Source organism: Oncorhynchus nerka, linkage group LG16, assembly GCF_034236695.1.
Source record: "Oncorhynchus nerka isolate Pitt River linkage group LG16, Oner_Uvic_2.0, whole genome shotgun sequence".
NCBI classification, from domain to species: Eukaryota; Metazoa; Chordata; class Actinopteri; order Salmoniformes; family Salmonidae; genus Oncorhynchus; species Oncorhynchus nerka.
Genome location: NC_088411.1, coordinates 6722253 through 6737884, shown reverse-complemented (window position 1 = coordinate 6737884; position 15632 = coordinate 6722253). Strand labels below are relative to the sequence as shown.

General features: G+C 43.7%; 1 protein-coding gene across 6 annotated transcripts in view; it reads left to right on the top strand.

The window, feature by feature from the left end:
* The window catches only part of tdrd1 (tudor domain containing 1), a 76390-nt gene that overhangs the window by 58883 nt on the left and 1875 nt on the right, over window positions 1-15632 (top strand). For 5 of the 6 annotated variants that reach the window (XM_065002379.1, XM_065002375.1, XM_029684445.2 and 2 more), the window contains 6 exons: window positions 2104-2220; window positions 2365-2481; window positions 10766-10933; window positions 11267-11575; window positions 11951-12019; window positions 12129-12169. In XM_065002379.1, coding sequence (XP_064858451.1) covers window positions 2104-2220; window positions 2365-2481; window positions 10766-10933; window positions 11267-11575; window positions 11951-12019; window positions 12129-12169 — 821 coding nt within the window. The remainder of the gene's footprint in view (window positions 1-2103; window positions 2221-2364; window positions 2482-10765; window positions 10934-11266; window positions 11576-11950; window positions 12020-12128; window positions 12170-15632) is intronic. The other variant, XM_065002376.1, reaches the window with a different exon arrangement.

Genomic DNA, 15632 nt, shown 5'->3' with positions numbered 1-15632 from the left:
AGACAAGATGGCAGCAAGACAATGCCAATTCATACTTACTGACATAAGGAAAAAAATCCTACAAAGGTCCTACCACCATAAATGGAGAGTTGAAATGGAAATACCAATAGACCACAAGCTCACCACAGACGTAACAAAGAAATCCCAGCAGCGACTGTCAGTCATCAAATGTCTGTATAACATTTACATCAAACCTTAACTTCTTTTGTTAGCTACTTTACCAAGTATCTGACTCCCTACGCGCATATTGAAGCTATTGCTAGTACAACATTGTCAGTCTCACAGGATTACAAACTGCATGAAAAATAATCTGACACCCAGTCCCATCCCTTAAAATATCACTCCTATCAGGTTGACGGTACAGGACCGTAAAATGCCATAATTCAGCAGGATATTTAATTGATTCTGGAATTTAACATACATTTCCGTGTGACTTCCTAATTTTAATGTCTGCACATTAGGGCTGTCCTTGACCAATTGATTGGTGAACATTTTTAAATGTGTATTTTTTCATATACACATTTAAGACACACCCTATGTGTTTTAATAAAATCAGCTATATGCATTGAACTTACGGTTTGATGAAATAAGACCAATGCCTCAAGGGTGCCAGAGATCTAGGAATATTTGTTTTCTTTAACCTGATCCAACTATTCTCCCGCTCCTGCTGGCTTTCGCAGATTCCGCCATTACTTTCATTAAGTTGCCGGTAAGAGTCTGCAACTTTTCTCAAGTGGAATGCTAATTTATCTTACCATATCTACCAGTTCTGGTTTTCATCGGCACATTTTCATGAAACCATTTCATTTATAATAACGTCTTCATATCTCAACCATTGTCATGTGGTTAATCAAAATTCTATCCCAATCTAAATAAAAATTGTAACAATTTCCAGCGCCGGTGAGCTGGGGCAACGTTGTAGGCTATTTGTGCTAGGGATAAGAAGCCATGCCTAACTTGGGCAGGAGTGCACCGGAGCTTTATGATGCTTTAGCTCCTGTTCCTCTTAGAATATTAGCTCAAAACTTTGTGGCGCTCCTGCACCTAAATATAGACCGTACCAGCACCCAAAATGAGTACCGGAACCTATTTCAGTCCAAGTCCAGCACTGATAAGAAGTAATCAGGTAGACTTATTTTGTCATTTCCACTTGATATCTTTCCCATTTCACGCTGAGTGGTTATCGAAAGGGAGAACACATACTTAGAACACATACTCATTCAAGGGTTTTTCATTATTTTCACTGTTTTCTACATTGTAGAATAATAGTGAAGACATCAAAACTATGAAATAACACATGTGGAATCATGTAGTAATCCAAAAAGTGTTAAAATGAATCAAAATATATTTTACATTTGAGATTCTTCAAAGTAACCACCCATTGCCTCGTGACAGCTTTGCACACTCTTGGCATTCTCTCAACCAGCTTCACCTGGAATGCTTTTCCAACAATCTTGATTGAGTTCCCACATATGCACATTGTCGAAAGAGAGCATTCTGGATAGAGAGAATTACATTGTGCATCTGGGCGCATGGTTAAGCCGACGTCTGCGTTGTCCATGCAGCATTTACGGTGATACGGCCTCAGCGGAAGTCAGGGCATTCATATTTCTTGAGCTTCGTGGAGCAGTGCAGAGCTGTTGGCAAGGAAGTAAGTTTGTTTTCTACAGGATGTACCACCCTCACCTACCATCAACCAATCATGTCAATGCGGCGTTACACAGAGCCTTACCCATTGCTACAAAATTTGGGAAGCGAATTGCGATGCAGTACTGCGATTGATTTGTCCCGTGCATGTCTCTGGAGGCTCTGCAATTGTGTCACATATGGAGCCTTCGGCCACAATTTTCCATCAAGCATAAATTGCATTTTAGTCTTGGCCTCCACTATGGATTAGTTGACATATTTTTGTGTCTGGCCGACCAACAACCAAACAATTGACCAGTCAACTAATTGGGGTCAGCTCTAATGCATATGTGTGGGGTGGAGGGGTGACTTGTGAGCTATTTAAATAATTGTATTTAAGGACATCAGTCAAGGAAACCATTAGTCAATCAATGCTAACGCTAGTAATGCTAATCAGATGAACGATATCTACCTCAGCAGACAAATTCCCTCTGGAGTGGAGGACGGTGGAGCTGCCTCGCAATGAGACCTTCCAGCCTTGCATAGCAGCCGTTGTCAGCCCCAGTCTATTCTACCTTTTCAACCCCAGCCATGGTGAGGACTCTTTCCCTCATTTCTCTCGTTCTTTGTGTCTACAAAAATCCATGTCAATTCTTACAGGTGTACAATTACACCAGACTCACCCACAAATGTTCTGTGTATACGGTATGAACACATTTATGTCTGTGTGTGGTCTAGTGTATGTGGAGAGACTGCAGAGTGTGATGATGGACTTGGCTGTATACTGCACCACCAAGGCCTTGCCTAGTCAGTGCAAACCCATGCCAGGAGCTGCATGCTGTGCCCAGTTTTCAGGTGAGGAGTCGTCACCCCCCCCCACACACACACACACATACTTTCATCACCTTGTGGACAGGACTTTGCACACACACACATGCACTATCACTGCTAAAATACACACCCATTCAGTGCCTCACACAATGCATACACATGCAGTGCTTCAACAACAATCAGATATTTCCCATTTCAAGGGCACTATAAAATAACCTCTAACTCAATAGCACTCATTTTTTAAAACGTTAGGTGAAATCTAATCGTAAAGGGAACGGACTGCCATTTTTTCACGCTGCTCAGGATTTGGCAATATGGCCGTCCATTCACTTTATGATCAGATTTGACCTAACGTTTCAATATGGCTAAATCTCTTTCTGGAAAGACAGAGTTCTACTGATGGATCACACATCTCTTTTGTGATATTTTCAAACCAATTGAATACCAACATTCGCATTATGCTTACATGAGGAACTAGGGTGGTGGACTAAATGGTGGATTGCTCTGATAAGGTGTCAAAGCACGAGGTAGGAAACCCCCAAAATGGATTGGACACAGTCGATCACCTCAAGATAAAAATGTAATATTCAATATCAGTAAGTTAGACTAAATAATAGCACTTCACAAACTTGTGTGTTATAACCTTCAATCTGGATAACAACACATAACAAATCATAAGACTACAAAAAGAAAAGAAAAAAAGTGTTTACGGACATATTCAATCAATCCCTATCCCATTCTGCTGTTTCCACATGCTTCAAGATGGCCACCATTGTTCCTGTTCCCAAGAAAGTTAAGGTAATTGAGCTAAACTACTATCGCCCCGTAGCACTCACTTCCGTCATCATGAAGTGCTTTGAGAGACTAGTTAAGGATCAGTATTTAACACCATAGTACCCTCAACTCATCATTAAGCTCAAGACCCTGGGTCCTGGACTTTCTGAGGGGACGCCCCCAGGTGGTGAGGGTAGGAAACATCTCCACCCCGCTGATCCTCAACACTGGGGCCCCACAAGGGTGTGTTCTCAGCCCTCTCCTGTACTCCCTGTTCACCCATGACTGCGTGGCCATGCACGCCTCCAACTCAATCATCAAGTTTGCAGACGACACTACAGTTGTAGGCTTGATTACCAACAACGACGAGACGGCCTACAGGGAAGAGGTGAGGGCCCTCGCAGTGTGGTGTCAGAAAAATAACTTCACACTCAACGTCAACAAAACAAAGTAGATTATTGTGGATTTCAGGAAACCGCAGAGGGAGCACCCCCGTATCCACATCGACGGGACAGTAGTGGAGAAGGTGGAAAGTTCCTCGGCGACCACATCACGAACCAGCTGAAATGGTCCACCCACACAGACAGGGTGGTGAAGAAGGCACAACAGTGTCTCTTCAACCTCAGCAGGCTGAAAAAGTTTGGCTTGTCATCAAAAACACTCAAACTTTTCACCGCCTGGTACGGCAACTGCTCCGCCCACAACCGTAAGGCTCTCCAGAGGGTAGTGAGGTCTGCACAACTCATCACCGGGGGCAAACTACCTGCCCTCCAGGACACCTACAGCACCCGATTTCACAGGAAGGCCAAAATGATCATCAAGGACAACAACCCCCCCGGACCACTGCCTGTTCACCCTGTTTATCATCCAGAAGGCGAGGTCAGTACAGTTGCATCAAAGCAGGGAACGAGAGACTGAAAAACAGCTTCTACCTCAAGGCCATCAGACTGTTAAATAGCTGCTGCCTATAAGCATAGACTTGAAATCACTGACCACTTTAACCTCTTCAACCTATGGGGGCGCTATTTCATTTATTGGATTAAAAAACGTGCCCGTTTTAAGCGCAATATTTTGTCACAAAAAGATGCTCGACTATGCATATAATTGACAGCTTTGGAAAGAAAACACTCTGACGTTTCCAAAACTGCAAAGATATTATCTGTGAGTGCCCCAGAACTGATGCTACAGGCGAAACCAAGATGAAACTTCAAACAGGAAATGAGCAGGATTTTTGAGGCTCTGTTTGCCAATGTCTCCTTATATGGCTGTGAATGCGCCAGGAATGAGCCTGCCCTTTCTATCGTTTCTCAAAGGTGTCTACAGCATTGTGACGTATTTGTAGGCATATCATTGGAAGATTGGCCATAAGAGACTACATTTACCAGGTGTCCGCCCGGTGTCCTTTGTTGAAATTGCTGCGCAATCTACAAGCTGCACGCAGTCATCCAGTGATTGAGAGGAGAGAGGAGACTTCCACGAACGATATATCATGAAGAGATATGTGAAAAACACCTTGAGGATTGATTCTAAACAACGTTTACCATGTTTCAGTCGATATTATGGAGTTAATTTGGAAAAAAGTTCGGCATTATGATGACTGAATTTTCGTTTTTTTTGGGTAGCCAAACATGACGCACCAAACGGACCGATTTCTCCTGCACAAATAATCTTTCAGGAAAAACTGAACATTTGCTATCTGAGAGTCTCCTCATTGAAAACATCTGAAGTTCTTCAAAGGTAAATGATTTTATTTGAATGTTTTTCTGGTTTTTGTGAAAATGTTGCCTGCTGAATGCTAACGCTAAATGCTACGCTAGCCTGCGAATGCTATCAATACTGCTACACAAATGCTTGTTTTGCTATGGTTGAGAAGCATATTTTTGAAAATCTGAGATGACAGTGTTGTTAACAAAAGGCTAAGCTTGGGAGCTAGCATATTGATTTCATTTCATTTGCGATTTTCATGAATAGGTAACGTTGTGTTATGCTAATGAGCTTGCGGATAGATTTACACAATCCTGGATACAGGTTTTTTTTGTAGCTAAACGTGACGCAGAAAACGGAGTGATTTGTCCTAAACAAATAATCTTTCAGGAAAAACTGAACATTTGCTATCTGAGTGTCTCCTCATTGAAAACATCCGAAGTTCTTCAAAGGTAAATGATTTTATTTGAATGCTTTTCTGGTTTTTGTGAAAATGTTGCCTGCTGAATGCTAACGCTAAATGCTACGCTAGCCTGCGAATGCTATCAATACTGTTACACAAATGCTTGTTTTGCTATGGTTGAGAAGCATATTTTTGAAAATCTGAGATGACAGTGTTGTTAACAAAAGGCTAAGCTTGAGAGCTAGCATATTGATTTCATTTCATTTGCGATTTTCATAAATAGTTAACGTTGCGTTATGGTAATGGGCTTGAGGCTGTCGTCACGATCCCGGATCCGGGATGGCTCGACGCAAGAAGTTAAGGAATGGAACACTAGTCACTTTAATAGTGTTTACGTATCTGGCATTACTCATCATGTATTTACTGTATTCTATACTATTCTACGGTATCTTAGTCCGTTCCGCTCTGACATCGCTCGTCCATATGTGTACAGTCTTAATTCATTCCTACTTAGATTTGTGTGTATTGGGTATATGTTGTGTAATTTGTTAGATATTGCTGCACTGTCGGTGCTAGAAGCACAAGCATTTCACTGCAATAACATCTGCTTATCACGTGTATGTGACCAATAACAGTTGATTTGATTTGCCTTGATGACAGCTTTGCAAACCCGACCTCAACCATCTTCATGAGGAATGCTTTTCCAACAGTCTTGAAGGATTTCCCACATGCTGAATACTTGTTGGCTGCTTTTCCTTCACTCTGCGGTCCAACTCATCCCAAACCAGGTTGGGTATTGTGGTGGCCAGGTCATCTGATGCAGCACTCCATCACTCTCCTTCTTGGCCAAATAGCCCTTACACAGTCTGGAGGTGTGTTGGGTCATTGTCCTTTTGAAAAAGAAATGATAGTCCCACTAAGCACAAACCAGATGGGATGGCATATCGCTGCAGAATGCTGTGGTAGCCATGCTGGTTAAGTGTTCTTTGAATTCTATATACACTGCTCAAAAAAATAAAGGGAACACTTAAACAACACAATGTAACTCCAGGTCAATCACACTTCTGTGAAATCAAACTGTCCACTTAGGAAGCAACACTGACAATAAATTTCACATGCTGTTGTGCAAATGGAATAGACAACAGGTGGAAATTATAGGCAATTAGCAAGACTCCCCCAATAAAGGAGTGGTTCTGCAGGTGGTGACCACAGACCACTTCTCAGTTCCTATGCTTCCTGGCTGATGTTTTGGTCACTTTTGAATGCTAGCGGTGCTTTCACTCTAGTGGTAGCATGAGACGGAGTCTACAACCCACACAAGTGGCTCAGGTAGTGCAGCTCATCCAGGAGAGCTGTGGCAAGAAGGTTTGCTGTGTCTGTCAGCGTAGTGTCCAGAGCATGGAGGCGCTACCAGGAGACAGGCCACTACATCAGGAGACGTGGAGGAGGCCGTAGGAGGGCAACAACCCAGCAGCAGGACCGCTACCTCCGCCTTTGTGCAAGGAGGAGCACTGCCAGAGCCCTGCAAAATGACCTCCAGCAGGCCACAAATGTGCATGTGTCTGCTCAAACGGTCAGAAACAGACTCCATGAGGGTGGTATGAGGGCCCGACGTTCACAGGTGGGGGTTGTGCTTACAGCACAACACCGTGCAGGACGTTTGGCATTTGCCAGAGAACACCAAGATTGGCAAATTCGCCACTGGCGTCCTGTGCTCTTCACAGATGAAAGCAGGTTCACACTGAGCACATGTGACAGTCTGAAGACGCAGTGGAGAACGTTCTGCTGCCTGCAACATCCTCCAGCATGACCGGTTTGGCGGTGGGTCAGTCATGGTGTGGGGTGGCATTTCTTTGGGGGGCCGCACAGCCCTCCATGTGCTCGCCAGAGGTAGCCTGACTGCCATTAGGTACCGAGATGAGATCCTCAGACCCCTTGTGAGACCATATGTTGGTGCGGTTGGCCCTGGGTTCCTCCTAATGCAAGACAATGCTAGACCTCACGTGGCTGGAGTGTGTCAACAGTTCCTGCAAGAGGAAGCAATTGATGCTATGGACTGGCCCGCCCGTTCCCCAGACCTGAATCCAATTGAGCACATCTGGGACATCATGTCTCGCTCCATCCACCAACGCCACGTTGCACCACAGACTGTCCAGGAGTTGGCGGATGCTTTAGTTCAGGTCTGGGAAGAGATCCATCAGGAGACCATCCGTCACCTCATCAGGAGCATGCCCAGGCATTGTAGGGAGGTCATACAGGCACGTGGAGGCCACACACACTACGGAGCCTCATTTTGACTTGTTTTAAGGACATTACATCAAAGTTGGATCAGCCTGTAGTGTGGTTTTCCACTTTAATTTTGAGTGTGACTCCAAATCCAGACCTCCATGGGTTGATACATTTGATTTCCATTGATAATTTTTGGGATTTTCTTGTCAGCACATTACACTATGTAAAGAAAAATGTATTTAATGAGTATTCATGTTATTTTAGTGTTATTTTAGTGTTCCCTTAATTTTTTTGAGCAGTGTATATCACAGACACCGTCACCAGCTAAGCACCCACACACCATAACACCACAGAGATCATCCATTCACCTACTCTGCGTCTCACAATGACACCACGGTTGGTACCAAAAATCTCACATTTGGACTCCAGATCAAAGGACAGATTTCCATCTGTCTAATGTCCATTGCTAGTGTGCAAGCAAGTCTCCTTTTCTTGGTGTCCTTTAGTAGTGGTTTCTTTGCAGCAATTTGAACATAAAGGCCTGATTCACGCAATCTCCTCTGAACAGTTGATGTTGAGATGTGCTGTTACTTGAACTCTGTAAAGCATTTATTTGGCCTGCAATCTGAGCTGCAGTTAACTGTAATGAACTTATCCTCTGTAGCAGAGGTAACTCTGGGTCTTCCATTCCTGTGGCTGTCCTCATGAGAGCCAGTTTCTTCATCAGTGCTTAATGTTTTTTTTGCAACTGCACTTGAAGGAACTTACAAAGTTGAAAATGTACAAACTTGAAATGTTCCGGATTGACTGACCATGTCTTAAAGTAATGATGGACTGTCGTTTCGCTTTGCTTGCTTGAGCTGTTCCTTGCCATAATATGGACTTTGCCAAATAGGGCTACCTTCGGTATACCAACCCTACCTTGTCACACACAACTGGCTCAAACGCATTAAGAAGGAAAGAAATTAACAAATTAACTTTTAACAATGCATTCAAGGTGACTACCTCATGAAGCTGGTTGGGAGATAGCCAAGAGTGTGCAAAGCTGTAAAGGGTGACTACTTTGAAGAATATCAAATATATTTTGGTTACTACATGATTCCATATGTGTTATTTCATAGTTTTGATGTCTTCGCTATTATTCTACAATGTAGAAAATAGTAAAAATAAAAATAGAATAACCCTTGAATGAGTGTGTCCAAACTTTTAACTGGCGCTGTAGGTATTCACACCCCTGAGTCAATATATGTTAGAATCACTTTTGGCAGTGATTATAGCGGTGAGTTTTTCTGCGTTTCTAAGAGCTTTGCACACCTGGATTGTACAATATTTGCATATTATTCCTTGTAAAATTCTTCAAGCTCTGTCAAGTTGGTTGTTGATCATTGCTAGACAGCCCTTTAAGTGTTGCTGTAGATTTTCGTGCTGATTTAAGTCAACTGTAACTGGGCCACTCAGGAACATTCAATCTTACATTTACATTTAAGTCATTTAGCAGACGCTCTTATCCAGAGCGACTTACAAATTGGTGCGTTCACCTTAAGACATCCAGTGGAACAGCCACTTTACAATAGTGCATCTAAATCTTTTAAGGGGGGTGAGAAGGATTACTTTATCCTATCCTAGGTATTCCTGAAAGAGGTGGGGTTTCAGGTGTCTCCGGAAGGTGGTGATTGACTCCGCTGTCCTGGCGTCGTGAGGGAGTTTGTTCCACCATTGGGGGGCCAGAGCAGCGAACAGTTTTGACTGGGCTGCGCGGGAACTGTACTTCCTCAGTGGTAGGGAGGCGAGCAGGCCAGAGGTGGATGAACGCAGTGCCCTTGTTTGGGTGTAGGGCCTGATCAGAGCCTGGAGGTACTGAGGTGCCGTTCCCCTCACAGCTCCGTAGGCAAGCACCATGGTCTTGTAGCGGATGCGAGCTTCAACTGGAAGCCAGTGGAGAGAGCGGGGTGACGTGAGAGAACTTGGGAAGGTTGAACACCAGACGGGCTGCGGCGTTCTGGATGAGTTGTAGGGGTTTAATGGCACAGGCAGGGAGCCCAGCCAACAGCGAGTTGCAGTAATCCAGACGGGAGATGACAAGTGCCTGGATTAGGACCTGCGCTGCTTCCTGTGTGAGGCAGGGTCGTACTCTGCGGATGTTGTAGAGCATGAACCTACAAGAACGGGCCACCGCCTTGATGTTAGTTGAGAACGACAGGGTGTTGTCCAGGATCACGCCAAGGTTCTTAGCGCTCTGGGAGGAGGACACAATGGAGTTGTCAACCGTGATGGCGAGATCATGGAATGGGCAGTCCTTCCCCGGGAGGAAGAGCAGCTCCGTCTTGCCGAGGTTCAGCTTGAGGTGGTGATCCGTCATCCACACTGATATGTCTGCCAGACATGCAGAGATGCGATTCGCCACCTGGTCATCAGAAGGGGGAAAGGAGAAGATTAATTGTGTGTCGTCTGCATAGCAATGATAGGAGAGACCATGTGAGGTTATGACAGAGCCAAGTGACTTGGTGTATAGCGAGAATAGGAGAGGGCCTATCTTGTCTTGGTCGTGAATGATGTTGGCTTTCACCGACTGGTCGAGCACCGTTACACACTACCAAGTGCGCTATTTTTCAGATGTTGCCCTACCGGAGTTACACAGTAATAGCGTCACTGCTATTAGCTTCACAACATGCATACTATGGAACGCCGATTGGGTCTTTGCGTGTTAAAAAAAGATACAGTAGCACAGTCAAAGCTGTGCAAACACCGGCCAGGAACGATGTGTTTACAATACCGCGTTTGTAATAAAGCATCATTTGTTGGACTTCTGGGGTAGCTAGCTTTAGCTCGGTACCTAGCTAGCACCAATACAACCAGCCTGAAAACAATGGCCATTAGTGTGTGGAAGTACTGACCTGATTGTATGAAATGTGGACTACACATTCCTTTTGACTATAGCCACATGAACATGGATGAAATCGAATATTAATTAATTCTCTTTTTGTCCTTCAAAAGTTGTTCAAGTCAACTATTTTTGGATGAGCTGCATACGGTACAAAGGCAAACATATTGTGAGTTTTTTATGGACAGTCATCTCTGTTGTCCATCACCTGTCAACGGATGGCTCAATCCCTCATTTTTGTACACAATCTCAGTGGCGCTGTACATGTAGACCACATTCCTCTAAATGAGGAGAGCTATTGTTGTTTCACCCCGCAGGTGATAAGAACTGGTACAGAGCCGTGTTCCTGGAGACCACAGAGACTGAGGCCAGTGTTATCTATGCTGACTACGGCAACTCCGAGAAGCTCCCCTTCGCCAGCATTCTGCCCATCCCCACAGAGTTCCTGGAGCTCCCTTTCCAGATTGCCCGCTGTGCCCTCACAGGTAAGAGGGGCCACACAAGGCAGAAGTCAACTGCACAGTCGGACGTTAACGCCTAGCCCTGTAGCTGTGATCTTGTCCCGTTGTGTCTGTCTGGGCCTGTAGGAGCACTTTGAGATGTGATCTATGTCTGTGTGACTGATCTGTCTAGTTTCTGTGGCACTCATTTTCTGTAGATAAAGAGGGATATGATCTATGACTTGGATCTTCCTGTGTGACTGTGTGTCTTGTTTCTGAGTCTTCATCCCTGTTTTTAACAAGTGCTCTGAGATGATACCTGTCAGTCTGTGTCATGTTGTCTGTGTCATGTTGTCTGTCTGTTTGGCCCTGCTGTAGGTAAGGAGCATTTCCCGTCAGTGTGGCCCGTAGAGGTCCTGGAGCTTTTCAGTGCCCTGCTGAGTGACGGCGTGCTGGCCTCTGTCCAGGACTTCGATGGCAACTCCAACCTGCTGTCAGTCACCCTGCAAATAGAGCGAGGCGGGGGCCACCTCAACACTATGATCCTAGAGGGGCTGCAGAGCACACAAACTGGCAGCGCCAAGACCCGCAGACAGGAGCCAGGCCAGTCCAAGACCCCCATCATCGCCACAGCTCCAGTCACGCCGGCCACAGCTCCAGTCACGCCGGCCACAGCTCCAGTAACTGGTGTGTCAGTTCAGATATCCGTGTTCTTATGGTACTAATAGACAGTATCAAAGGGATATTGTAGTGTGTGGCAGGGAGCCTAGAGGTTAGAAAGGCCTACAACTGGACGGTTTCCAGTTCGAATCCCATGTGTGACAGGAAAATCTGGTGCTATTCTAGGTATCATAGATGGCATTTCCTGCTGTTGTGCTCTTCAGCAAGGCACTTAACCCCTATACTGCTCCAGGATCACCGCACTGTGGCGATGTCTTGGGCAATGTAACCATTTGTTTTGTTTTTTGCATCTTACTCATTGTGTTTGTAGTATCTTCTAATTAAATATTGCACATTAAACCTTTTAGATGAACTGTATATATAAATCTTATGTATTTTCAGATTATGCTGCCCCGACGAAGACTGAACCCAAGGAACCACAGAGCCTAATTTGCTCAAAAAGTGTGAATGGTATGTCCAAATGACTCATCAGATACTGCTTACTTGATCACTTTGACACATTATTGGCACATTTTACCTAGCTGTTGGTTAAGCACTGACTCAAGTATTTGTTCTCCAGATTATGCCTCTCCATGCTGCTGCCGGGACTTGGTGCAAAAGGTGAAACACATTTTTCTACTATTGCTACTAACATATTCAGGTGGTGGCACCAGGCCATGATTTGGTCACACAGTAATTGTTACTTTGTCACGCAGAAGAAAAAATTACTTATAAAGTAATTCACAGTGCTAATGAGATGATATGATTCAAGTAAATAAATACATTGTTTAATCTGACACATCCAAGAAAGATTGTTGCTATATTTTACTCTCAAAATAGGGCTCCAGAATTTGATTTATTTTGTTCAATCAAATCGAAGTTTATTGGCCGTGTACACAAATTTGCAGGTACATTGAAATAATAATAATAATAATTTCTAGAACCAACAGTGCAATAAAATAAACACACACAGTCTTCCCAAAAATTAAGAAATTAGGAAATATCAGAATGAGCAATGTCAGAGACCTTGACTTTTTCCACATTTTGTTATTATTCTAAAATTGATTAAATGGGGGGGTGAAAATGACCATCTTTACATGAAATTACCAGCTGTGGAATGGCACTACTGGCTGTGGAGGTGAGAGAGGTCCCACAGTTGACAGTGCATGTCAAAGCAAAAACCAAGCCATGAGGTTAAAGGAATTGTTCGCAGAGCTACAAGACAGGATTGTGTTGTGGAACAGATCTGGGGAAGGGTACCAAAACATTTCTGCAGCATTGAAGGTCCCCAAGAACACACTGGCCTCCATTCTTACATGGAATAAGTTTGGAACCACCAAGTCTCTTCCTGCAAGAATTTCGCTTTGTCATTATGGGGTATTGTGTGTGTGTGTGTGTGTGTGTGTGTTGATTGAGGCCTTTAAAAAATGTTTAAATCCATTTTAGAATAAGGCTGTAATGTAACAAAAGGGGAAGGGGTCTGAATACTTTCCAAATGCACTGTACAGTCGTGGCCAAAAGTGTTGAGAGTGACACAAATATTTATTTTCACAAAGTCTGCTGCCTCAGTATGTATGATGGCAATTTGCATATACTCCAGAATGTTATGAAGATTAATTGCAAAGTCCCTCTTTGCCATGCAAATGAAATGAATCCCAAATTAACATTTTCCCTGCATTTCAGCCCTGCCACAAAAGGACCAGCTGACATGTCAGTGATTCTCTCATTAACTTCTTTGGGACAGGGGGCAGTATTTTCACGTCCGGATGAAAAGTGTGTCCAAAGTAAACGGCCTGCTACTCTGACCCAGAAGCTAGGATATGCATATTATTAGTAGATTTGGATAGAAAACACTCTGAAGTTTCTACAACTGTTTGAATCATGTCTGTGAGTATAACAGAACTTATTTGGCAGGCGAAATCCCGAGGGCAAACCGTTCAGATATTTTATTTTTTTGGTCAATGGGTTTTCATTGGGAATCCAGATTTCTAATCGACTTTCCTGCAGTTCCTATCGCTTCCACTGGATGTCAACAGTCTATAGAAATTGGTTGAGGTTTTTCCTTTGAGAAATTAAGAAGTAACACTGTTCAGAACGAGGGTAGAGAGAAGTGTACTCTTTGATAGAGGCGCGTGACCTGAAAAGCTCGCTCCACTTTGTTTTCCTCCGGTATTGAACACAGATCATCCCGTCTTAAATTGTATCAATTATTTACGTAAAAAAATACCTAAAGTTGTATTAGGAAAGTAGTTTGACATGTTTGGACAATGCTTACATTGTCTTACAAACTCCAAGCATTGATTATACAAGAATGGGCTGCCATCAGTCAGGATGTGTCCCAGATGTTAATTGACAGCATGCCAGGGCGGATTGCAGAGGTCTTGAAAAAGAAGGTTTAACACTGCAAATATTGACTCTTTGCATCAACTTCATGTAATTGTCAATTAAAAGCCTTTGACACTTATGAAATACTTGTAATTATACTTCAGTATTCCATAGTAACATCTGACAAAAATATCTAAAGACACTGAGGCAGCAGACTTTATGAAAATGTATATTTGTCATTCTCAAAACTTTTGGCCACGACTGTAATAGTGTAAGACAGTATGACCAGTATATGAATAGAAAAGCTGTGTACAGCAGTAGTTGTATAGGATGAACCATGACTAGAATACAGTATATACATATGAAGTGGGTAAAACAGAATGTAAACATTATTAAAGTGACCAATGTTTAATAACGATATGGGGGTGCCACAGGGTTCAATTCTCGGGCCGACTCTTTTCTCTGTATATATCAATGATGTTGCTCTTGCTGCGGGCGATTCCCTGATCCACCTCTACGCAGACGACACCATTCTATATACTTTCGGCCCGTCATTGGACACTGTGCTATCTAACCTCCAAACGAGCTTCAATGCCATACAGCACTCCTTCCGTGGCCTCCAACTGCTCTTAAACGCGAGTAAAACCAAATGCATGCTTTTCAACCGATCGCTGCCTGCACCCGCATGCCCGACTAGCATCACCACCCTGGATGGTTCCGACCTTGAATATGTGGACATCTATAAGTACCTAGGTGTCTGGCTAGACTGCAAACTCTCCTTCCAGACTCACATCAAACATCTCCAATCGAAAATCAAATCAAGAGTCGGCTTTCTATTCCGCAACAAAGCCTCCTTCACTCACGCCGCCAAGCTTACCCTAGTAAAACTGACTATCCTACCGATCCTCGATTTCGGCGATGTCATCTACAAAATGGCTTCCAACACTCTACTCAGCAAACTGGATGCAGTCTATCATAGTGCCATCCGTTTTGTCACCAAAGCACCTTATACCACCCACCACTGTGACTTGTATGCTCTAGTCGGATGGCCCTCGCTACATATTCGTCGCCAGACCCACTGGCTCCAGGTCATCTACAAGTCCATGCTAGGTAAAGCTCCGCCTTATCTCAGTTCACTGGTCACGATGGCAACACCCATCCGTAGCACACGCTCCAGCAGGTGTATCTCACTGATCATCCTAAAGCCAACACCTCATTTGGCCGCCTTTCGTTCCAGTACTCTGCTGCCTGTGACTGGAACGAACTGCAAAATCGCTGAAGTTGGAGACTTTTATCTCCCTCACCAACTTCAAACATCAGCTATCCGAGCAGCTAACCGATCGCTGCAGCTGTACATAGTCTATTGGTAAATAGCCCACCCATTTTCACCTACCTCATTCCCATACTGTTTTTATACTGTTTTTTAAATTTATTTATTTACTTTTCTGCTCTTTTGCACACCAATATCTCTACCTGTACATGACCATCTGATCATTTATCACCCCAGTGTTAATCTGCAAAATTGTATTATTCGCCTACCTCCTCATGCCTTTTGCACACATTGTATATAGACTGCCCATTTTTTTTTTCTACTGTGTTATTGACTTGTTAATTGTTTACTCCATGTGTAACTCTGTGTTGTCTGTTCACACTGCTATGCTTTATCTTGGCCAGGTCACAGTTGCAAATGAGAACTTGTTCTCAACTAGCCTACCTGGTTAAATAAAGGTGAAATAAATAAAAAATAAAATGTACATAG